Here is a 26355-nt window from a genome sequence, read left to right on the forward strand (position 1 = left end):
CTCCTTTTCAAACTGAGCCGATAACACAGAATCAGTTCTTTCAGATACTTTACACCTTTGAATGAATTTACACATAGCATTAATATGAGCGTTGGAAGTTTCATGATCAGCAATATGTCTTGCAATGTTTCTCCAATTAGAGTGCCCGTCAACAAATGTTTGTTTTCCTTTACTATGGTCAGGGAATAATTTGTAAATGTAACAGGAGACTACCTTGGTGGTTTCCGAAAAAATCAACCAATTTTTCATTTCTGTCATCCCATTTTTCTTCATCCTCAGAAAATGGGACTCATGAAGATATCTAAATTGCTTTTGTCCTCCAACCTCATACTCTTTTCTCAAATTTTCCATATTACCGACATTTTTCGGTTTATTTACTAAAAAAAATTCTATCATATCCAATGAAACAGATTTTGGCCATAATGCAATGTCTTCAGAGTAGGTTTCTTCTCTTACTTTGACAAAATTACCAATATTTTGTAGTTCCAGTGACACTTCAGAATCCACTTGTTCAACTTTTGCAGTCGTTGTGGTATCCCCACAACTCAGCAAGTGATCAGATAATTCAGATGTTTCTTCGCCCACACTTTTTGATGAATGTCCACTATTCAATACTTCAAGCTCTTTAAAATAAGATGAGTCTTTTTGCTTATCTTTGTCTTCTTGCCTCACCTTCATTTTTTCGCGTTTTTGACTGACAGACTCAGTGTCACTTCATTATTGCTAAAAAACTGACCTTGATTTTAGGTAGATTAAAAATATCTGAAAGAGCAGGGGCATAGCCATGGGGGGAGGCCTGGAAGGCCGTGGACCACCCAATTAGGTTTAACGACAATGGTGCTGGAATGTTTTTAATAGTGGGGTGCTGAAAGCCAGCCCCTGTCCTGCCCAGGCATGGGTCCAGACTGTGGCGTGGGTCACAGGGCAGCAGCCAGGTCCATAGGCACAGGAACTAGGGGTGCGGGAAGGGCTGCTGACAGAATTTCCAGGCCTCTGGGTGAGGTGGGGGGGCCATCTCTGACCCCCCAGAAAGGGCAGGACCTCAGGCGGAAGGGGTGGGGCTGGGGGCCCAGCGCGTGAGTAGAGCCGCCATGGAGCTGGAGAAGGAAACAGGAGAGGAGACACCAAGATCTCCATGGCCACCGAGGACAGCTTCGGGCACCCCAGTGGCCCCGCACTGGTTGGCCCAGAGAAGCGGGCAGAAAACCCACCTTAAGGTGAGAGGGGGGCATGGTTCCATTGGCAGCCACCTGAGCACTCTGCTGCCTCTGCATGCTCATCTCTGCTCACCTCCCCTGGTCGGCCCCCCCTGCCTGTGGGCTCTGTGCCAGTTCTGGCGGCCAGCCCCATCCCACAGCTCCGCCCCGGTGGGCTGTGCCCAGCTGCCGCTCACCAGGCAGCAGTGAGCAGCGCGAATGTGGGCCAGAGGACTCAGGTGAAGCAGGAGGCAGCCATGCAGCCGGAGAGAAGTGGCAGTTTCCCCTTCAAAGCGCCGCTTCTCTCGGGGCAGCTGCGCGGCCACCCTGTGCTCCTCCTGCATCCTCTGGCCCATATTCGCAGCGCTCACCGCCACCCGTACCTCCCATCTGCTCCCCTAAGGCTGCAGGTGAGCCTCCCTCCCTGCTCTCCTGCCCCCTCACAGCTTCTGCCCCCACAGTCCTCCCTCCGCGGAGTGGGCTGCCTGAGTGCCCAGCCCTGGGGCCCCCTGCCATTGCCGGGCCCCGTGCCAGGGCACGGTATATTTTGCAGTAAATCTGCCCCTGATTAGACCAACTTCTGTTGGTGAGAGAGACAAGCTTTTGAGCTATACAGTGTAGCTTATCTTTTTCACCAACAGAAGTTGGTCTAATAAAAGATATTACCTCACCCACCTTGTCTCACTTACATTAAACTGTCAGTTTTAAGCTAAACTAAACCTGGTCATCAAAACAGCCAGGAGATGGCCTTCAGACAAGATTTATAATTCATATGGTTTCTATCATGTGCACACTTGCTACTGCCATTTAAGTACTTTATTTAGGTACAGAAGATTTAAGTTTATTAAATATATTAGCAACTGTGGAACTTTAAAGGATTCTGTTTAGTAGATTTTGAAGTATTATGAAGCTCTCATTCTTTGACCGGGAATTTTATTTTTCTTGGGGCTGGCAGGTAACAAAACAGACTTCATTATAATATTGTTTGTATAATATCTTCCAAGTTGCAAAAAGAAGTGTAATAGAACAGTGTCTTACAGAAGTTAAATGATGCTGACAGGATGAAAATGCTGCACTTGTAAAATGTTATGCTAACATTTTGTCCTTAAACTAGATTCACTGAATGGAAAAGAAATATTTTGATATGAAAACACAGCACACTTCCTGTGTCCTGACATACAATATATAAGACCTTTTTCAGGGAGTGCATGTCAATATTGAAATAGCAGCATTGTAGCTATCTACAATTGGATTCAGAAAAAAGAAACTTCATCTTAATTTTTCCCTTTATAGTGATTCTGTCACTCATATTGTGGCAGAGAACAATTCTTGTGCTGAAGTTCTGGAATGGCTGAGAGGACACAAGGTGAGGGACAGTTCAAGGTTCGAACTCCTTGATATCTCTTGGTTCACGGCTTGCATGGAAGCTGGAAAACCAGTGGATTCAGAGAAAAAACATCGACTCATCGTAAGTCAGATATTTCAATGTGAATAAAGGTTGTTTGACAATAAGCTTAAAAGTCAGGCTAATCAGGCAACTCTCACTTCGCTTCAGTGTAAACTTTCTGTTGTAGAGCATTTGCATTGAAATACATGTATGTTTTTATTTTAAATGCTTGCTTGGTGGAAAATTCATATTGTTTTCATAAATTAAAAGGAAAATCCTTTTAGAGATAGTCATAGTTACCATGATCTGGTGTATTAGTACTGAAATAATACTGTTCATCATTCATATAAATTTGGTGCTGTCATAAATATAAAGGGAAGGGTAAACACCTTTAAATCCCTCCTGGCTAGAGGAAAAACCCTTTCACCTGGAAAGGGTTAAGAAGCTAAGATAACCTCGCTGGCACTGACCAAAATGACCAATGAGGAGATAAGATACTTTCAAAGCTGGGGTGGGGTGGGGTGGGGGGGACGACAACAAAGGGTTCTCTCTGTCTGTGTGCTGCTTTTGCCGGGACCAGAGCAGGAATGCAGGTCAGAACTCCTGTAAAGAGTTAATAAGCAATCTAGTTAGATATGCATTATATTCTGTTTTGTTTAAATGGCTGATAAAATAAGTTGTGCTGAATGGAATGTTTATTCCTATTTTTGTGTCTTTTTGTAACTTAAGGTTTAGCCTACAGGGATTCTCTATGTTTTGAATCTGATTACCCTGTAAGGTATTTACCACCCTGATTTTACATTTTTCTTTAATTAAAATTCTTCTTTTAAGAACCTGATTGCTTTTTCATTGTTCTTAAGATCCAAGGGTTTGGGTCTGTGTTCACCGATGCAAATTGGTGAGGATTTTTATCAAGCCTTCCCCAGGAAAGGGCGTGTAGGACTTGGGGGGATTTTGGGTGGAAAGACATTTCCAAGTGGGCTTTTTCGCTGCTATATTTGTTAGACACATGGTGGTGGCAGCAATAAAATCCAGGGACAAAAGGTAAAATAGTTTGTACCTTGAGGAAGTTTTAACCTAAGCTGGTAAAAATAAGTTTAGGGGGTTTCTCATGCAGGTCCCCACATCTGTACCCTAGAGTTCAGAGTGGGGAAGGAACTTTGACAGGTGCCATTAAAGGAAAAAATTACCTCACTCAGGAATTTACCTTTGCTATGGTATTTCCACAAATACTTAAAATAGTAAGTACCTCAGACAGCACGGTAAATGTAACTACGCTGAATTGTACATGCCCCATTTTAATAACTCTCACTGTCATATTTTGCATTTTCAAAACAATGTACAAACATTAAAACCTGTACTATTCAGAATTGATCTGTGTGCCCCTGAGAATCTATGAAAGGACTGGTGATGTAATCTGTGTGTAAAGGAGTAGTCACTGGAATTTAATATTATTACAGAGTTGGTACTAGTGAGGAAAAATATGGTAGGGAATACAGGAGTTGTTTTATTGTATTGTGTCACAGAAGGATCTGTACCGAAGAGGATACTAGACTATAATATTTTTTCCCTATTCTGCGAATAGTGCAGGACCCCTCACGTTGTGGATAGTGACATAGTAAACCGCTCTTGGTACTGCACTGTAGCTGATAAAGTAATACTGCAGTTGGGGTTTTAGTATTAAATGGTGTTATTCTGTAGCATCACTGCAGGCTGCACACTGTGGAGTGTGATGTACAGTGACAATATCCCTACAAGCTGTGTACTCTAGGTGGTGACTTAGTACCACTGGACGATTTACAGCAGTGATACTCAGACATCAGTGGTTCAGGAGCCAAATTAGCAATCAGCATTACCCAAAAGAGCCAGAGTAGTGTGAGTTCATTGTAGTACTATATATTCATATTCAAACAGTATGACAGAAGAAATATTTAGTTTGTGTTTGTGTACATATATATATTCTCACAGCAAAATGACTGACCAAGTATTATATCGAGTACAATTGGTTAATAATGTAGTAAAAACATATGTTTGTTGACAGAGGTAGGGGCCTGATCCAGACCCCTTTAAAATCAATGAGAAGATGTCTATTGACTTGCAAAGGGCTTGGATTAGGTAACTGTAGTACCACTGTAGAACTATATTGTGGAAGGTGATGGACAATAGGACCATTACAAGATTTGCAGTGTATAGCTTAGTGTTGTGTATAATATGTACAAATGAATCAGCAATGTCATTTTTTCTTTTTATTCCTCCTCTTCTTGATGATTAAAGTATGAAGAATGATCTACCTATTAAATACCCCTGAAATACTGTGGTTCCTGGGTCACTTTCCAGTGCCGGAAACCAAAACCTGATACGGAATCTAGTCTCTGAGATTTAAGATGGGAGAATGCCTGTTTAGTACGATTTTTAAAAATGAGTACACCAGATGGCACTATTGCTCTCAGGCTCAGAATAATGTTGTAACATGTATATATTTTCATTGCTCACTTTCTACTGGGCCTGCTGAAGGGATAATGCTCTAAATAAATTCATGCAGATCAGAAATAAAAACAAAATACCATATAATTATCACATTATGCAATCTCTCAGAGAGACAGGTCATGAAGGTTTGAATTCTGGATTACTTTCAAACTTAACTGACTGAAATTTTTCAAAAAAGCAAAACTAAACCGAACCTTTAAACTTTGTTGAGTATTTAACTGTGAGATGCAGACTTAAACCAAATGCCCTATTATTCACTTTCAATTTAATTTTGGCAATGTCTAAATTCCCACAGCTTAAAATTTTCAAGAAAATATGCTTATATAGGCTGATTATTTTAAGGGAGGGAGTTCAAATAAACCTTTGTAAAATTTACTCTTCACTAGGGTTTTCATTGATATCTGGATAAGAAATTAATCTGCATTAGTTTTCTTGCATGTACAGTAAGAGGTTCTATCTGGATTTCTGGAAGAGCTAGCCTTACTGAAAAAGCAAGTAATACTGAAGTATGATCATTATGTAACTGTGAGACCAATTCTGCAAGTGAGATCTTCCACTTATATCAGGTATAAATATTTCATACAAATAAATGCAGAGCCTAATAAGCACAGTACCACGTAGTTATAAATGTGTGTAATAGTTAACTTAAAATGTGCATGATTTAGATAGATCTTAAAGTAATAAATACTTTTGTACAATATAATATTTTAAATACAGGAAAGAAAAGAGAATGTAGAAGTTCAGCAAATTTAAAACAGTCTCATCATGACTGTGTTACCAGGAAAGGCTCTGTACAGTATTCCTTCTGCGTCAAGGAATGAGAGAGGCATGAAATCAAGGTTAATTGTTTATTAAAATACTAGGCCAAATTCATGTCTCATGTAATTGGAGTTACACCACGTACAAATCTGGCCCATGATAATAGTCTTTTTAAATGTAAAATGAAAGTGAATTTGAAAACTATAAGCACAGGCTGTATCATGAAGGGTTCTTTTCTAAAAAGAATGGATGGCAGTGGGTAAAGATTTTGTGTGAAATCCTGGTCCCACTAAAGTTAATGACAAAATTCCCATGCACTTCATAGCATCAAGATTTCCCCCTTCTGGTTTTATTGGTCTATTTCGGATGCTGGGGTTCCTCCAGGACTTTTGTTTTAATGCATTACTAAAAGGTAAAGTCCATGCCCATGCACAACAAGGGAAATAAAAACAGACTTACAGACCATTAGGTAATAAATTAATGAAAACCTCTTTAAAATACAGTTTTCTCTGGTTGTGAATACCTTATGAGGTACTCTGATACTGAAGTGACGGACACAATATAAAAACCAGAACTAAGCTGATAGGAGTTCTTAGCTATCCATACTGTAATAATTAGCCTTTGCGGCTGCCAGCTGCTGTTACATTTCCTAAGCTCTTTTCAGCTGTGGTGATTAAGCCTCATCTTTAAAGGAAAATCAAAATATTTCTTTGTTCTACAGACTACTTATTAGGCCTTCTGCCCCACCTACAGCAAAGGATCCCTCAATGCACCTAACCTGATCATCATATTTCAATCAGTTTTGTCGACAGTGACATCAGTGACATGGTCAGATAGCCTTCTCAGAGGTTTCAGAGTAGCAGCTGTGTTAGTCTGTATTCGCAAAAAGAAAAGGAGTACTAGTGGCACCTTAGAGACTAACTAATTTATTTGAGCATAAGCTTTCGTGAGCTACAGCTCACTTCATCGGATGCATTCAGTGGAAAATACAGTGAGGAGATTTATATATACACAGAACATGAAAACACCCATTTTTTCATGTTCTGTGTGTATATAAATCTCCTCACTGTATTTTCCACTGAATGCATCCGATGAAGTGAGCTGTAGCTCACAAAAGCTTATGCTCAAATAAATTAGTTAGTCTCTAAGGTGCCACTAGTACTCCTTTTCTTTTCTCAGAGGTTGTAATGCAATGGGGGTCCTCAATTGTTGGGATGCAGTGATGTTTCCTGGCTAATGTCAATAAAATATATAAGACAATGAGGAAGCTTTAAAGAGAAAGGGGATAATAAGGGGAAAAAAAGATTGTCATGAGCCATAGGGAACAGAATGGAAGAAATATTTCATGTGGTGCTGATAGGTAGCATCCCCCAGAAACAAAATGAAAACAGAAAACTAGCCTGATGAGCCCATCCCCATCTTCTCCTCTTCTCCCCACTCATACAGTTCTGGAAGTGAGCAGAGCTTGCTAGTATGAGTTTTCCATCTTCTTGATCTATGCAGCTGGAACCACGTAACTAATACAAATGTGTCAGGTTGCCCTTGCTGCTGAACAAATTGGCCTGCAACAGGGTCAATAATATCCATAACTGCTGCTTATTTTGGAGGGGAATTTAGTCCTTAGTTGGCAAGGGGTTAGGTTTCAGCACTTATTTGCAGTAATTAAATTTGAAAGATTTAGCTTGGACTGTGGCAGACATTGTGGTGTACTGCAGCCTGTAAAGATAGAAAGTAGTAAAGTGGTCATAAAGGGGTTAACTGGGTTACACAGATTATTATGGGCTGGAGCCATGCTCCACTCCTCCTTTACTTCCTGTTTAGTTAATGTCTGTTATCACCCACTCTGTTGCTATGTTGTTGAATAAAGCAGCAGATTCCTGGGCTGCCGTCCTCTGCAGAGTGTCTTATGCACTGAGCAGTCCCCTTTACAAAAGAAAGATACTAGCATACCCTCAAAAATAACACTAAAGTATCCGTGGTTAAGCTAAGCCACACTGGTCATGAACAAAACATGGACACTATTCACAAATCAGGGTAAAGTTAGAGAGAGATTTAACCCTTAAGAAGCTCCCATACCCTTTACAGCACACCATAAATTGCATCTTTACCCATCATTTTTACTCGTGGTGAGGGCTCTTATGTGTCCCCTTTTTGAGCCAAATTGTAAGATCTCTAACCTGGCACTAAATTTGCAAAAATGAGGTAAAAGCTGTTTTGTTGCTGTTTTGAATAATAAACATGTTGAATCTTAGGAGGTCAGCCAGAGGAAGTGGGGGATTTTCAAAATCACCATTGGGATTTGGATGCCCTTATCTCATTAAAATGATTGAGTATCTAAATCTCTTGGGTGGATCTGGAAAATTTCAGCCATATTATCCATATTATATGCAGTACCCAGGCACTGGTGCAGTAACTGACTGCAAAGTATCTAGACTCCAGATAACCCAAGATTTGAAGATAGAAAGTGAAGGGAGTGATGGAAGGCATCCAAGTAAGTATGGTCACTCCTCAGTTTAAATGCATAGATCACTAGAGCTTGTGGCTATCTTCACCTGAAAGTGACTGAAATAAAAACATTCATGGATAATACGTAAAAAGTGCTCTTTTATTAAATCAGTGAACCAGTTACATTCATTTTATCAATACGTTCATAGATAAGCCAGTTGTGGTTTATCTATGAATATATTCCCCATTGCAGTGCACTCTCACCACTTTTTTAGTGCAGCGTGCCTTGTGTTCGCACAATACATTGTGTTTAAAAAACATTAAATCTTGTTCATTCTGTCTTTAATATTATACTTCTCTTTGTTCCTCTCATATATGTCTCTTTCTGTCTGCATTGATTAAAAAAATTAAAATAGAGCAAAGTAGGCTTTTCCAAGGTTAGCCATGAACCTAGGACTCTCTTACCAATTGCAGTGAGACTAAGATATTCTTTGGCTCATGAAGCACTGAAAATATCATTGTAAAAGGAATGACAATAAGCTTCTCTGTTCAGAATACTGCCATCTTAATGGTTCACTTCTTCTATATGCACTCACGTTTGGCTCAATTTATCTCACATTCAGAAAAAGAGATGGAAAATGAGAGCAGCATTAATTTTCACCTATTTTGGGGAAAATCTGGAGACTCGATTTGGGCTTATCCCATTAGATATTTTATATTTCTAGCATTAAAGAATCAGGAGTTTGGTATTTATACTTCTTGTGACAAAGTTCCTTCTCTACCTTGGTGGGTCTTGTGCTTATTGGTGGGTTTGCTCACCTTAGAACTTCATGGCAACCCTTAATTTGGCTGTTTTCATGAACCCACATCCAGGTCAACTCCTCCTGTGTCTGACCAGGAGTTGGGAGGTTTTGGGGGGAACCAGGCCCACCCTCTACTCCGGGTTCCTGCCCAGGGCCCTGTGGAATGCAGCTGTCTAGAGTGCCTCCTGGAACAGCTGTGTGACAGCTACAACTCCCTGGACTACTTCCCCATGGCCTCCTCCAACACCTTCTTTATCCTCACCACAGGACCTTCCTCCTGGTGTCTGATAATGCTTGTACTCCTTAGTCCTCCAACAGTATGCGTTATCACTCTCAGCTCCTAGCGTCTCTTGCTCCCAGCTCCTTACACACGCACCACAAACTGAAGTGAGCTCCTTTTTAAACCCAGGTGCCCTGATTAGCCTGCCTTAATTGATTCTAGCAGCTTCTTGATTGGCTGCAGGTGTTCTAATCAGCCTGCCTGCCTTAATTGTTTCCAGAAAGTTTCTGATTGTTCTGGAACCTTCCCTGTTAGGAAACGGAACGTCTTTTGCTTGCTCCTCAGCTATCTGCTTTCTATTCTTTCCTAAAGCCCCCTGGCCCGGATTTTTCTTACTTTTTGCACCTGCCTTAGTCCCCCCCCCGACCGGGCCAGACGCTTTTTTGTTTTTTCTTTTCATTTTTTGTGTTTTTTTCCGTCTACGTCCTTCGCCAGCCACCCCCCCCACGTCTGCTTTCGGGCGCAGCTATTTGCCTCAGCTGAGCCCCCGGAGGAGGGGGGGGAAGATTGCCGATTTTGCTGTCCGGAGGGAGGAGTGGAAACCCCCAGACCCAGCCGTTTTGCCAGCAGCTCGGACCTTCTAACATTCTTAACATACCGGAGGACTTGGAACACAGCCAACACGGCCGGAGACGGAGATTTCATCGGACAGAAGAAATAATATAAATCATCGTGACGGAGGCCGTAAGATTGAGTAACTTTCTGAATTATACTCTCGTGGGGGGGAGTTTGACTGTGATTACTTGCGTTTGTGGCGGCACAGGGGGTGTGGCGTGGAGACCCCCACCCCCGATCCATCGGTGCCCCTACCCCCCCATCGTTATTACAACTGTCACGGCCCCCCCGCAGTCTGTCTTTGCTGGCAATCTGCCATCTCCCTTCGGATCCAGCTGTTTGCTTTGAACTTTGCCTTCCGGACCGGACCTAACAACCGACCAACCGAGACTCTTTGGACAAACGTGTGTGGGTCTGCACCCCCCCCCCCGGATTGCTTATCCTACAATTTGCCCCTTTTACTGGACCCCGATTTTGTTCCCTCCTTCCTCCCAGCCCCCCTCCCTCGGCATTTTTTCCCTTCCCGTCCGCAGCCAGCGGAGGGAGGGGCTATTCTGCCTTCTCCCCTCCCCCCTTCTCCTTCCGGTGTCTCCCTGTCTCTCCCTGCTCACAATGGCGGGGAACGAGAGGGGCGAGACTGCTTTATTAAAATTAGTTGTCCCTTCCCCACCACCACCCCTGCCCAACCCCCAAGGTCCCCCCCCTACTACTATTGTTAAGGTACTTGCCACCCCCCCTGCTGGGGCACCGGTAGCAGGAGGCACCAGGGTGATTGCTGCTGCTGCTGCTGCACCCACCACCCCCCCAGATTCTAGGAAACCCCCCCCAGTTCGCAAGAAGGGCCAGGGCGGGTGGAAGGGAAAGGGCCCCGCTAAAACCACTGAGCCCTCCATGGCAGGGGCTGCCCCCACCGCTGCGGCCTCGTCATCAACCGTGGCGCCCCTCCCAGCGTTTCCCTCCACCAGCTCTGCGATTGTCCCTCCCCCGGCCCCCAGGACGTATGCCCGGGCGGCAGCGGGCTCCCCGCTGCCTGCCGCCTCGTCATCTCGCCCCCCCCCTGCCTCCGCCACCATCACCAGCGGCCGAGGCCCTTTCCCCGCCTTGACCAGGAAGCACGGCGTCCGTTGCCTCCTGGTGCCCGCCTCGCCCCACGTGGAGACATACGTGCAGGCGTTGGCGAAGGTGGTGGGACCCACGGCTATTGTGGCGGCCTCCAAGATGTATGGGAAGGTCGTTTTCTTCTTAGCCTCGGAGGATGCCGCCCAGGAGGCGGTGGAGAGGGGCCTGACGGTAGGGGGGGTGTTTGTCCCCCTAGAACCGTTAGAAGACCTGGGCGTTCGCCTCGTCCTTACCTCCGTTCCTCCCTTCTTACCCAATGCTGCCCTGTTACCCGCTCTTTCCACCCTGGGGAAACTTGTTTCTGTCATCAGCCCTCTCCCGTTGGGCTGCAAGGACCCCACCCTCCGTCACATTTTTTCGTTCCGCCGGCAAGTGCAGCTTCTACCATCGGCAGGGGCGCGTGACGGAGAGGCGCTTGAGGGGTCCTTTCTAGTCCCCTACGAGGGAGCCCGCTATCGGGTCTTTTATTCTACCGGAGAGGCCCGGTGCTACCTCTGCCGCTCAGCGGGGCATGTCCGCAGAGACTGCCCTTTGGCTCGGGGGGGAGGGGCACCCGAAACCCCCGAGACCCGGCAGGACATCGGCCCCGTTGCTGCCGACGCCCCTGGCTGCCCAGTACCGGAAACCAACCCTCCTCCTACTCGACCCATCGCTGCTCCCGTCCGGGCCCAAGAGATATCTTCCCTACAATGCCCGGGCGAGCAAGGGGTTTCCACCCTTGCTAGTACCAACCCAATAGAGCCCATGGAGGAGGGTGTGGCAAGGATATTATCGGGTATAAGAGAGGGCCCTCCCCAAGGAGAAGCCCCCGCCCCTTATGTTGCCCCACCGCTACCTCCCCGAACCCCTAAACCATCGCCTCCGCCCCCCGACACGACCCCTGCTAACCAACCCCCAGATGATGCTATGGAGGGCTGGACCCTAGTCCAGGGGAAGCGAGGCAAGCGGAAGGCTCGAGCTCCGCTGCATCCACCCGACGCGGAAGCCCCCCGGAAGACCAGGAAAGGAGGCACTGCTATCGAGCCTCCCGCCACGGCCGCGAGCGAGATCCATCCGCCGGTGTCGGGAGGGGAAGACGGACTGGCATTGGAGGGCAGAATCCCCCCTCCACGGGAAACCCTCCCCTCCGAGACTTCTGAGGACACCCCTTCTGCCTGGACGCTACCCGAACCCCCCGCAGACCCCGAGGCGGCCGTTGAGGCGGGCCCTAGAGGAGAGGCCTCCGGGGTGGCAGGAGTTGGCCTCTCCTCCGTGTATGCGGAGATTGAGGCCCTAGATTTGACCCCGGTCACCCAGGGAGGGGATGATTTGCTGCCGGCTGGCCTCGAGCTGGGCAGCCTTACCCCAGCCTCCCTTTCCCCATGCTCCCTCCCCCTTTTTGCCTTTCCGGGTGAGCACCCTGCAGAAGGCGGTCCACCACCTGATGCCGTGACCGCTAAAACCACCATGGAGCCAGCACCTAGCATTCTTGGGAGCCCCTCCCCTTCCCCCTTAACCCTTGACTCTGCTCAGGAGGCACTTTCCTTTAACTGCTCGCCTCCTGCACCCCAGAGCCTTACCCCTGCCCCTGCCCCCACCCCTGCCCCTGCCCAAGGTCCCTCCTCCTGCAATGTTAATGCCGCCCCTGGGGTTATTTCCTTTCCGCCTTTTGCAGACTCCCCCCAGGGAGCAGTCTTTGCACTTTCTAGTCGCGACCCGTTAGGAGTGGCAATTTTTCCCCTGCCATCCCCCTCCACCCCAAGGCGTGAAATGAATTTAATAACCCCAGCCTGTCAGACGCCCCGTCGGTGGTCCGCACCCTGTCTACCTGCCTTAGCGGACCACGAGGCTGTATTAAGAGGCCCATCAGGGAATACCTTGGGAATTGTAACCCCACCCCCCCATGAGCTGCGGCATGCGCTACGGAAGTTCCTAGAGCACTCCCGTGGCGCCCGCGATAGGGCACAGCTGGCTCTTCGGCTATGGGGGGACTTTGATCAACTCCTCCAGGCCACAAAGGCCCTTATAAAGGAGGGCAGGGGGCAAGGAAAGCGCGGTGCTGCGGCCTACGAGCGAGCCCGCAGCTTCCGCAGCGATCTACTCACCTACGGGATGGGTCATGGGTTGCTGTGCAACCCGCCGGGGGCCCTGAACCCCCCCGCCAATACGAGACCCCCACCCCCCCAGCCCTCCGTATGACGCCTCTTATTATTGCGACCCTGAATACCAGGGGCTGTAGGATGGCTCTCCGCAGGTCCCAGGTGCTCTCTTACCTTCGGGAGGGGAGGTACTCTGTAGTTTTCCTGCAGGAGACCCATACAGACCCGGCCGCCGAGGACAGGTGGCGGCTGGAGTGGGGGGACGGGGTATACTTTAGCCACTTTGCGACCTGGCAGGCTGGAGTGGCAACCCTATTCTCCCCCAACCTACGGCCTGAGGTGCTAGGGGTCAATGAGGCCGTGCCGGGCCACGTGCTGCACCTTCGAGTCCATATGGAGGGGCTCGTGGTTAATTTTGTTAACATCTATGCCCCGCAAATGAGCTCCAGGCGGCCACAATTTTATCAGCAGGTGTCCGACTTTCTCGGCACCCTGGATTCGCACGAGTGCCTGGTCCTGGGAGGGGACTTTAACACCACCCTCGAGGAACGGGACCGCTCAGGGGCCGAACCGAGTCCGGCCGCTGCGAATATTCTCCAAGGGATAGTTGACCATCATTCCCTAGTGGACATCTGGCGTGACCATCACCCAGATGACACCTCCACGTTTACCTTTGTCCGGGTGGAGGCCCATCGGTCACACCACTCTCGGTTGGACCGTATTTACTTATCCCATTTCCATCTTTCACAGGCCCACTCCTCCGCCATTCGGCCGGCCCCATTCTCCGATCATCATTTAGTCGCTGTAACGGTTTCCCTCCGTGCAGAGAGACCGGGGCCGGCCTATTGGCACTTTAATAACAGCCTGTTGGAGGACGAGAGCTTTGTGATGTCCTTCCGGGAGTTTTGGTTGGCCTGGCGAGAGCAGTGGCGTGCCTTTCCCTCGGTGCGGCGATGGTGGGATCTCGGGAAGGTGCGCGCCAAGCTCTTCTGCCGTGACTACACTCGGGGCACCAGCCGACGGCGAAATGCGGCGATAGAGCAGCTGGAACGGGAGGTCTTAGAGATGGAGAGGCACCTGGCCGCCGATCCCGAGGACCCGTCCCTCTGCGGAGCGTGCCGGGAGAAGCGGGAGGAGCTCCGGGCCCTTGAGGACCACCGGGCCCGAGGTGCCTTCGTTCGATCCCGCATCCGCCTCCTTCGGGAGATGGACCGCGGCTCCCGCTTCTTCTATGCCCTGGAGAAAACGAGGGGGGCCAAGAAACACGTCACCTGCCTTCTTGCGGAAGACGGCACCCCCCTCACGGGTCCGGAGGAGATGTGTGGGAGGGCCCGTGACTTCTACACAAGCCTTTTCTCCCCGGACCCGACCGATCCTGACGCTTGCGAGGTGCTCTGGGAGGAACTCCCCACGGTCAGCGTGGGCGACCGAGACCGACTAGAGCTGCCTCTCACCCTGGCCGAGTTCTCGGAAGCCCTCCGTCGCATGCCCACCAATAAATCTCCGGGCATGGACGGGCTGACCGTGGAGTTTTACCGCGCGTTCTGGGACATTCTCGGCCCAGACCTAGTCACCGTCTGGGCTGAGTCCTTGCAGAGCGGGGTCCTCCCTCTGTCATGCAGGCGAGCGGTGCTCGCTTTGCTGCCGAAGAAGGGGGACCTCCGCGATTTACGAAATTGGCGTCCCGTCTCACTCCTTAGCACGGATTACAAAATCGTAGCGAAAGCAATCTCGCTGCGGCTAGGGTCCGTGATGGCGGACGTGGTCCACCCAGACCAGACCTATACTGTCCCGGGTCGCAGCATTTTTGACAACCTCTTTCTCGTCCGAGACCTTTTGGAACTCGGGCGGAGAGATGGTCTATCGTTCGCCCTCCTGTCTCTTGATCAGGAGAAGGCGTTCGATAGAGTAGACCATGGGTACCTCCTGAGCACTCTGCAGGCGTTTGGATTTGGACCTCAGTTTGTGAGTTTTCTCCGGGTGCTGTATGCCTCCGCGGAGTGTTTGGTTAGGCTCAACTGGACCCTGACTGAACCGGTCAGCTTCGGGCGAGGAGTGCGGCAGGGGTGCCCCCTCTCGGGCCAGTTGTATGCTCTGGCGATCGAGCCTTTCCTCTGTCTCCTCCGCAGGAGGATGACAGGGTTGGTGCTGCGGGAGCCGGAGCTGCGGCTGGTCCTGTCGGCGTACGCCGATGACGTACTTCTCGCGGTCCAGGACCCGGGCGACTTGGCGCGAGTGGAGGCATGCCAAGCCATCTATTCGGCAGCCTCCTCCGCCCGAGTCAACTGGGTCAAGAGCTCTGGCTTGGCGGTGGGGGACTGGCGGCAGGTGAGCTCCCTCCCACCCGCACTTCAGACCATCCGGTGGAGTGCGGGTCCACTGCTCTATCTCGGCGTTTACCTTTCCGCCACGCATCCTTCCCCGCCGGAGAACTGGCAAAATTTAGAGGGCGGGGTGATAGAGCGGATCCGGAGATGGACGAGGCTTCTTCGATGTCTCTCCCTCCGAGGGAGAGCACTGGTGCTTAACCAACTAGTCCTGTCCACGCTCTGGTACCGGCTCAACACCCTGGCCCCGGCCCCGGGTTTCCTGACCCATCTCCGGAGATTGATTCTAGAGTTCTTTTGGTCAGGAATGCACTGGGCCCCTGTTGGAGTTCTTCATCTACCCCTGAAGGAAGGAGGGCAGGGCCTGAAGTGTCTGTACACTCAGGTCCGCGTCTTCCGCCTCCAGGCCCTGCAGAGGCTCTTTTATAGTGCAAGTAGTTCGGCGTGGAGCATACTGGTGCACGCCTTCCTGCGCCGTTTCCAAGGGTTTCGATATGACCGGCAGCTCTTTTATCTTTCTCCGAGGGGTTTTCCGCGAGACCTCTCCGGGCTGCCGGTCTTCTACCAGGACCTCCTCCGGACCTGGAAATTGTTTCTAACAACCAGGTCCGTGGCGGCCACCGTGGGGGCAGATCTCCTCACGGAGCCCCTGCTACACAACCCCCAGCTCCGTGTGCAGGTGGCGGAGTCCCGCTCGGTGCGCCAGAGGTTGGTTCTGGCGGAAGTCACGAGGGTCGGAGACCTCCTGAACTACGGCCGGAGAGACTGGCTGGATCCCCTGATGCTCGCTCGGCGCATGGGGCTCTCCAGCCTTCGTACCCCCCGGCGCGTGCTTCAGGAGGTGAAGGCCGCCTTGACCCCCGCTGCTCGGGCTTATGTTAGCCGAGCCTTGTGCGAGGGCGCACCCCGCCCATCCCTTACCCCGGGCCCGCCGGACCTTTCCATCGGGCCCCCACCCCGTAGATCCCAACAAACCCCTCACCCTTTCACTGCAAGCCGGCTGCACGAACTGCAGCCGGTTAGCTTTCAAATTGCTCCACGGAAATACTTATATACACTTACGCTTCACACCCTTCACGCCCACACCCTGGTGTCCCGCCCCGATACAAAGTGGCGGGATCTCCTGCCACCTTTGGAGGGTGAGCAACCTCGGTGGGCCAGCCTGTATTCCACCCTGGTCCCAAGGCCCGTCGGGGACATCAGTTGGCGGCTCCTTCACGGAGCTGTGAGCACGGGCGTGTTTTTGACACGGTTTACCCCCATTCCGGACACTTGTCCTTTTTGTAATGTGAGGGAAACCCTGGCGCACGTGTATTTAGAGTGTGCCAGATTGCAGCCCCTTTTTCGGCTCCTCACAAATATTTTATTACGCTTCTGGCTTCATTTTCCCCCCCACCTTTTTATCTATACACTTCCCATTCGTGGCCCCACAAAGTCGCGGGATCTTCTGGTCAACCTCCTCCTAGCTTTGGCTAAAACAGCCATTTATAAAACCAGAGAGAGGAGGTTGGCCCATGAAGCGTCCTGCGATTGTGGGGCCGTTTTTCGATCCTCAGTACACTCACGTATCCGGGCGGAGTTCCTCTGGGCGGCGTCCACCGACTCCCTTGAAGCCTTCGAGGAGCGGTGGGCGCTGTCTGGGGTTCTCTGCTCGGTGACCCCGTCCGGTTCCCTCCGCCTGACCCTTTGACTGAGGGGCAGAGCAAGAGACGCCAGCCCCAGCCGTTGCCGCTGTGGATACCATCATTCCTGTCATCTAGGAGGGGTCTTATAATACATGGGTGTCTACCCCCCCCTCCCTAACCTGCTCACCCCGCAGCCGTGCCCATCTTACCGGGCACTCTCAGGAGGGGGAGGATCGGTGACACTGGGCGCGGCACTGGGTAACTCGAGGGGGTGGAAGACCACGAGTGTCGAGGAAGCCCCCCCGCTCTAGGCCACCAGGTAACTCAGGAGGGTGGAAGACCACGAGTGTCGAGGAAGCCCCCCGGCTCTGGGCCCAGGCTAGCCTGAACACTTCTCCCTCCTGAAAGCTGCTGTGTTATACCTTCTGATTGCGTTGTTTTGTTGCATAGTTGTTTTGTTTCCTTTGGTAATTCTGTAAGCGTTACCAATAAACTTTCTTTCTGTTTCAAAAAAAAAAAAAAAAACCTTCCCTGTTACCTTACCCAGGAAAAAGGGACCTGCTTAACCTGGGGCTAATATATCTGCCTTCTATTACTCTCCTGTAGCCATCTGGCCCAACCCTATCACAGTCTATAAAAGAGGAAAGGAAATGGAAACATGACTAAGAGGCTGGCATTTTTCCCGTACATGGAAGTAACAAGCACTGTAGCCAGGAAATTTATACAGAGAAACAGAGCTTTCGAAAGGTTTAAAACTCTTTTCTCACATGCACCCTAATGGAAAATATTTGTTGCTGTTCTGTAGCAGTTGCATAGATGATATGAGCTACTTGTCAAAACAACTAGGAGACCTACATACCAGGGTATTTTCAAATTCCTTTGGCCCTTATTTAATTGACCATAATCTGCATTTTATATGCAAAAGCGATCTAAAACTATGGAAGAGAAAGATTAATAGATACTTTTCACTCCTATTAGTAGCTGTTTCTATACAGTACAGTAAATTGGCTGGCAAGGCAAAATGTGTGGTTGGGGTTGGGGTGCTGCAGTGTAATTCTTGCTGGACAGAGATATCTGGATTTGTACCATAATCTGTACAAGCAATAATCTCCCATCTGTTCTCCACACTAAAAAGCAAAATAAATCCTGCTCTCATGTTTTGTTCACGATAGAAAGAGACAATTTCTTTAGTGTTCATGCTGGTACCTTAACGGGTCCTACACATCAGACTACGGTAATTATAGTTTGCATACTTATTTCTACTGTTTTCTGTCCCAAGTTTGTTCTGTTAATTATATAACCAGGTCTTGTTAATTAAAAACATAACCTTTGTGGATACTAATGTTGGGGAAAAAGCTCATATAATTTTCCAAAGGCAGGAACAGGATGTGTATGTGCCAGCTTACCCTTCTCTTGGACACACAGAAAGAGTTTCTGCTTTATTATTGCTCTCAGTATGTTCTCAGCCTACCTGCCTGATACCTGGATTCAATTCCACCACGGATTATTCTTCTCAGGACTCAGTTCTTGGATAGCTGCCTTTGCAGCCTAATGAAAATAATGCCTCACTGTATATTCCATTCAGTAACGTTCTTTTTGTTCACCACCTTCCCAGTGGCATTGTATTTCAGGCAGTACATTAGCTATAATCAATCATAGTGCTTATGATTTAAAATCAGTTTTAAAGTGTCATTCATGAAAGTATACAAGAGTGGCAGAGCAATGCTGCTGACCCTCACTGAAACCCTTTTCGTCTATTCACTAGAACAACCTTAGACAGACAGGCAATAACTTCCTTCCTTTCAAAATAGTCAGTAAATTCTCTTTTCCTTCAGCAGCATAAAAATGACCTTGAGTTTCTGAGAGTACCATTACATAACTGGATGAATTCTTATATTCTCCACTGGCTCATATCCAATGGCATCTTTTACATGAAATAATATATACATAATAGCTTATTTAGTGTTGTTGCAATTGTCCCTCCCCACACAGAGAAAGTGGTATAGAGAAAGTGGTCATCTTTCCATTGTTGAGGTGGAAGCAAGCTTCCCATTATAAGCCTGATTTTTTTGTCTTCCTCTCTGACTTCACCAATATTAAACCAGTTCAACTGGAGTATGTGGAATGACTATTTATGTTCTTTCAATTTTAACTATTCTAGTTTGGGAATCTTGCTTCACTAACAAAGGAAGCAATGCTGTTTAGGTCATGTCTACTGGTGTTAGCACCACAGTATAGACACTTCCTACATCGATTAAATGGGTTTTTCCATCCTTGTAGATAATCTACCTTCCTGAGTGGCAGTAGGTAGTCAAAGAATTCTTTCATCAACCTTGCTGGGTTGGGGAGTTAGGTTGGTGTAACTACAGTGCACAGGGGTGTGAATTTTTTTATACCCTTCAGCAACATAGCTAGGTCAATCTGAATTTTAAGCAAAGACCAAGGTCTTCATGTTTACACGGCATGGGTATATTCTATTCCAAATCTACTACTGACCTGCTGTGTAACCTTGTGAAAGTTGCTTAACTTCTCTCTGCCTCATTTTTCCTTTTGGAAACTAGGGATAATAATATTTACTTATTCTTGTTAATATTTCTATGGGAGTAGAGAGATCTATGCAGGTATTTCATACCTCACACTTCTGTTGGGGGTGAAAAAGTGGGGAAAAGTTTCATGGGATGCAGAGACGACCATCACATCTTTCCAGTTCAAGAATTGACTTTTGTGTAACGTATTTTGAGATCCTTGGACATAAATCATAGGTAAGTGTAAAGTAATAATAATAAAAATATATGTATGGCAGCACCTGGAATATAAGCAAATGAATATTAAAATGAAATTAACTATTTCACTATTCTGATTTCACTATTCTGTTGTTCTGGGAGCATATTTTTTGGTGTTCCAGACTATTTGACATTCAGTACTTTTTTTCCCCCTCTCTGTTCAGGTGCAACAAGCTTATCCTGCTACTTCAGACACACCTGAATCAGAAGCTTCATCATCTGTTGCAGGCAGAGTCTCCCAGTATGCATGTCAAAGGAGGACCACCTTAAATAACTGCAACAAAAAGTTCACGGTAATAGATTTTCCATGAAACCTACAGCTGAGGAGAGTAAACTAATATAGTTCTTGTGTCAATATCATCCACAATACAGTTGGCAAATCCAAAATGAAATGTTCAACATGAGAAGTGGAATTTTTATATATATATATATATATATATAAAATTATGAACCTGACAAATCTAAAGTTAAATTGATCTTAAGAGTAGGGCTGTCAAGCAATTAAAAAAATTAATAGCATTTAAAAAAATTAATTGCGATTAATTTGCTGTTAAACAAAAATAGAATACCATTTATATAAATATTTGTCAAGTATCAGAGGGGTAGCTGTGTTAGTCTGTATCCACAAAAACAAGGAGTCCGGTGGCACCTTAAAGACTAACGGATTTTTTTGGGCATAAGCTTTCGTGGGTAGAACCCCCCACTACATCTGAAAAAGTGGGTTTTTTTTAACCCACGAAAGTTTATGCCCAGACTCCTCGTTATAAATATTTGTGGATGTTTTTCTACATGTTCAAATATATTTCAATTACAACACAAAATACAAAGTGTACAGTGCTCACTTTGTATTTATTTTTATTATAAATATTTGCACTGTAAAAATAAAAGAAATAGTATTTTTCAATTCACTTAATACAAGTACTGTAGTGCAATCTCTCTATCATGAAAGTTGAACTTACAAGTATAGTTGTGTACAAAAAATAACTGCATTCAAAAATAAAACAAACTATGTAAAACTTTCAAGCGGTGGTTCCCAAACTTGTTCTGCTGCTTGTGCAGGGAAAGTCCCTGGCAGGCCAGGCCAGTTTGTTTACCTACCGTGTCTGCAAGTTCAGCCGATTGCGGCTCCCAGTGGCCGCAGTTCGCTGCTCCAGGCCAATAGGAGCTGCTGGAAGTGGCGGCCAGTACATCCCTCGGCCTGCGCCGCTTGCAGCAGCTCCCATTGGCCTGGAGCTGTGAACCATGGCCACTGGGAGCCGCGATCGGCCGAACCTGTGGATGCGGCAGGTAAACAAACTGGCCTGGCCCGCGAGGAGCTTTCTTTGTACAAGTGGTGGAACAAGTTTGGTAATCACTGCTTTAAAGCCTACAAGTCCACTCAGTCCTACTTCTTGTTCAGCTAGTCGCTCAGACAAACAAGTTTGTTTACATTTGCAGGAGATAATGCTGCCCACTTTTTGTTCACAATATCACCTGAAAGTGAGAACAGGTGTTCGTCTGGCACTGTTGTAGCCAGCCTTGCAAGATATTTACATGCCAGATGCACTAAAGATTCATATGTCCCTTCATGATTCAACCACCCTTCCAGAGGAGATGCGCCCATGCTGATGATGGGTTCTGCTTGATAATGATCCAAAGCAGTGCAAACCAACACATGTTCATTTTTATCATCTGAGTCAGATGCCACCAGCAGAAGGTTAATTTTTTTTTTTTGGTGGTTTGGGTTCTGTAGTATCCACATTGGAGTGTTGCTCTTTTAAGACTTCTGAAAGCATGCTCCTCATCTCATCCCTCTCAGATTTTGGAAGGCAGTTCAGATTCTTAAACCTTGGGTCGAGTGTTGTAGCTATCTTTAACAATCTCACATTGGTACCTTAGAATCATAGAATCATAGAATATCAGGGTTGGAAGGGACCTCAGGAGGTCATCTAGTCCAACCCCCTGCTCAAAGCAGGACCAATCTCCAACAAAATCAAATAGGACCAGTCCCCAACTAAATCACAAACAAACCTTGTTTGTGTTTTGTCAAATCTGCAGTGAAAGTGTTTTTAAAATGAACAACATGCTGGATCATCATCTGAGACTGCTATAACATGAAATATATAGCAGAATTTGGGTAAAACAGAGAAGGAGACATAAAATTCTTCCCCGAGGAGTTCAGTCACAAATTTAATTAACACATTATTTTTTTTAATAAGCGTCATCAGCATGGAAGCATGTCTTTTGGAATGGTGGCCAGAGCATGAAGGGGCATATGAATGTTTAGCATATCTGTCATGTAAATACATTGCAATGTCAGCTACAAAAGTGCCATGCAAATTCCTGTTCTCACTTTCAAGTGACATTGTAAAAAAGAAGTGGGCAGCAGTATCTCCCCTAAACAAACTTGTTTCTCTTAGCGATCGCTGCACAAGAAGTGGGACTGAGTGGACTTGTAGGCTTTAAAGTTTTACATTTTTTTTGTTTTAAGTGCAGATATGTAACAACAAAAAATCTACATTTGTAAGTTCAAATTTCACTATAAAGAGTGAATACGATACTTGTATGAGGTGAATTGAAAAATACTATTTCTTTTATCATTTTTACGTTGCAAATATTTGTAATAAAAATATAACTTGAGCACTGTACACTTTGTATTCTGTGTTGTATTTGAAATCAGTATATTTGAAAATATAGAAAAACATCCAAAATATTTAATAAATTTCAATTAGTATTCTATTATTTAACAGTGTGATTAAAACTGCAATTAATCATGATTAACTCAAAAAATTAATTGCGATTAAAAAAATTAATGACGTGAGTTAACTGTGATTAATCGACAGCCCTACTTAAGTGTAATTATGTGTTTTAAGTGTTGCTATTGAAAAGTTAACTTGGTGGATCTTTAAATGGTGTATTAATAGTTTTCAACTGCTAATTTTAAACATATTACTTTCAATATACTGTTCTTATAATATGATCTTTTGACCTTTCATTACAATATCACATGATAGAATGAGGGCCCAGCTATACAATGAGTTGTTAGAACATTTTATCTAAAATGGATTGGTCTTGGCCAATGCAAGTGTAAAGATACAGTATAATTGTTGAATTTTTTCCATTATGCAATTCCATGCACTCGGGTTGTGAAGCTCTTATTTTAGTAATAATTTTAGATATGAATAATCATTCAAACATATCTTAATTTATTTAAGCATTTTAGGATAAAAAGAAAATCGTAATTACTTTCTAGTTAAATAGGCATCTCATAAACTGTCATATGCTGTACTTACCCTCTTAATATTACAGATCTGTACACCCTTCCCATGTACTTGATATATTTACATATGTGTAACTATAAAACACATCTCTAACTACAGTTCTATTTATTAATAGTAATACCTGACATGTACACTGTGTACATGTGTGTGTAAATATGTGTCTATATAATATATATAATTTTATTTATAAGATCCAGATTAAAAAATACATTAAAATGGAACTAAAATTGAGAATATATACTCATAATTTAAGAGTAAAAACACTATAGCGATGTTGTACTTAATCCAAAACCAAGTATTACAAACCCTGGAAAGTTGGAATTAATGTTGAATTTAAAAGAAATCTAAATATTTTCATTTCTGGAAATGCAGTTAAGATACCCTAACAACCTTATATCCTTCTTGTAGTTATGCTATGTAATAATCATGTGATTATGATTTGTGCATAATAGCGTTTGTGGTCCTAGATGAGATTAAACTGATTTTAAGAATACATTAGATTTAAAAAATTTTTTTTTCCTTTCATGGCATCATTACTATGCAGTGTTTGGATTAATGGTCTTTGTTGTTGTTCTTCATAACTGAAATATACTTCTTGAGCAGGAATTGATTAACAGTATTTTGCCCTGGAGAATTTGAAAAAACCTGTCCTCTTTCAAAAAAGCTACCGTGTCCTATTTTGACCCACAGTGAAATTGAGGCTACATGCTACCCATAAGCAGACACCCTCTTTCAAAATGGTTACTGTCTTCCACTATCCCTAACAGGAGTGAGTCCAAGCCATGCTAAGGGAAGTTTGTGGGCCCCTATGTTTTCAGGACTTGTTATGTCCCTCAAGGGTATTGGGAACAATAGTGGTCATTCTGAAAAAGGGTGCCTTACTGGCCATAGCTTCACACTCATTAAGAACAATAGGAGATGACAGTCATTTTCAAAGAGGCAATTCATGGAATTCTCTGTAGTAGAACTTTTGCCACACCATGCTGAAGGAGAAACTTTCAGTTAAGAATAATGGCCAAAAATGACAATTAATCCTCAAAGTGCGTGAGATTTCAGAGAGTCTTAACTATCTGGGAGGTGTTATTTCATCATTAAGACACTCAGGACAAAAAGATCTGACAGAAGATGCTAAGTTTTTTAAATGATCCATTTGAAAATGAATGGTTACTCCAATGAATGGATTTATTTGTAAATTCTCCAAGTTCATTCTATACTCAGAATAAGTGCTCTAATTTTGGGGAGAATATGCTATAGTTGGAACGCGTGAAGTGGCTGAATTCCTACATTAAGTGCAAAATTAAGTTCAGACTTAAATATGGAACCATGAGTGGAACCTCTATAATGTTTATGGGTGTCCCTTTATTGTAGTGTTTCCCATGGTGGGGCAGTGCTCAGAGAGTTTCCAAGTTTATTGCTGCAGAGGTCCCTAATGTTAGGATTCAAACTTATACTTGATGAATGATGTTGGTTGAACACTTTAGGGTCACTATAGTTTGGCAACTGGAACATAGAGGTTGTATCTTAGGGCTTGTCTCCACTTACCGGGGGATCAACGCACGGCGATCGATCCACTGGGGGTCAATTTAGCCGGTTTTAGAACCGCTAAATCAACCACTGATTGCTCTCCCATCAACACCGGTACTCCACCAGAACGAGAAGCATAAAGTAAGTCGCCAGGAGAGTTTCTCCCATCAACCCAGCATAGTGTAGACACCACAATAAGTTGACCTAAGGTGCATTGACTCCAGCTACGTTATTCATGTAGCTGGAGTTGAGTAACTTAGGTCAACTTAGCCCCACAGTGTAGATCTGCCCTTAGTCATTGTATAGATCAACTATTTGAAAGATTGTATGGCAATTAGTCACCCTTGTCCACATTAAACTATTTACTTTTTCATCGGCTTGACTTTCAGACAAAATGGTTTGTTGTGAGCTTGTTGTATATTTCCTTCTTGATGGTGTCATCTAACTAGTTGACAATGCTTATGAGTCTATCAAATATTTCCATCTCAAAGCTCCACAATAGATCTGCTTATTAGGGCTGCTTTCTTTTCACACCCAAAAAGTTGCAATGAAGTCAGCTGGGGCCTTGCATTGCAAGGAATGCAGGAGTAGATTTCCTTATCTGGAGCAATAGAGGTCAGTTTGCCTAAGGTCACAGAAGTTTGATCTTCAATTTTGTGTTGTGCTGTCGGTTTTGTACTAAAACCATAATTCATGTACTTGAATAAAAGTGTTCCAACAGATTTTTAAGTGCAAGTACTTAACTAAAATGAAGCATCAGTATAATTCAGTTGTGCAAACTGTGGGCAGCCAATCATTAAATGACAAACTGTCTCTGGCTCGCTTACATATAGGTCCAAACTCTCTTGAATTATGTGTTGGTGATAGTATCTTTTTATAACAGTTGTATTCTGAGAGACAAAGAGGTTTCCCTTTGCTCTTATATTTAAAATTTCCTTTAGGCAACCAGTGATAGTTTTTCTTGGAGCTACTGATTTTGGCTTTTCCTACTACTAGATGGCATAGGACGAATGAATTAAATTTGCTTCTGCATTCTTGCATGAGCTCAGGAATTCTTCCTTTACCACTGGCTCTTGAGGCCCTGGCATCCCATTTTAAGTTCCTCTTTTGGAAGAATGATTGCTCAGCAGAGGCAATTAAATGTGACATCTCCTCTACCACCTATCAGAGCAAGAAAACAGGCATTTTGTTAACATGGCAGTGATGTGAGAGTAATGAAGCTTAGGCTCTGCTTTCTTGGGAGATATGGCCCTTGATAACTACTTTCAGATAATAAAACTTTAGTCATTAGTTTGTATGCACTTTGCAACCTAGATCTCACTTATTAAAACTGGATGGCAAAGCTATTTGAATTGATCTTGTGATGACAACTCTGTGGCCTAGTGGAGGCCATATATAATTATCTCATATTTCCTTGTTATTGTATGAGTCAATGACTTTTTGTTCTCCTTTCTGTAAATTGTTTGGCTAGATTACACAAGTGAACCATTGTAACTGATAACCATAAACATGGTGGATGGGCTTAAAGGAGTTCCAGGCATAGAAAGGAGCATGAGAGAAAGGCATGGAGGCAAGGAGATATCAGAACTAGCAAATGAGTCAACACGGTTTATTATTCTACTTTGTCCCTTTTGCTATCCGTTAACCCAGTTCTAGCACAGAAGTGAAAAGGAGCCACGTGGCTCAGGTCTGCTCCATGGCTTTCCTTTTAATACAGGATTTTCTGG

General features: G+C 45.5%; 1 protein-coding gene across 1 annotated transcript in view; it reads left to right on the forward strand.

The window, feature by feature from the left end:
- Positions 1-26355, forward strand: part of LOC140914912 (DNA nucleotidylexotransferase-like) — a 384775-nt gene that overhangs the window by 237012 nt on the left and 121408 nt on the right. Inside the window, exons 6-7 of the mRNA XM_073353929.1 lie at positions 2490-2664; positions 20009-20137. Of these exons, the coding sequence (XP_073210030.1) occupies positions 2490-2664; positions 20009-20137 (304 nt within the window). The remainder of the gene's footprint in view (positions 1-2489; positions 2665-20008; positions 20138-26355) is intronic.

The sequence above is a fragment of the Lepidochelys kempii genome, chromosome 7 (genome assembly GCF_965140265.1).
Source record: "Lepidochelys kempii isolate rLepKem1 chromosome 7, rLepKem1.hap2, whole genome shotgun sequence".
NCBI classification, from domain to species: Eukaryota; Metazoa; Chordata; order Testudines; family Cheloniidae; genus Lepidochelys; species Lepidochelys kempii.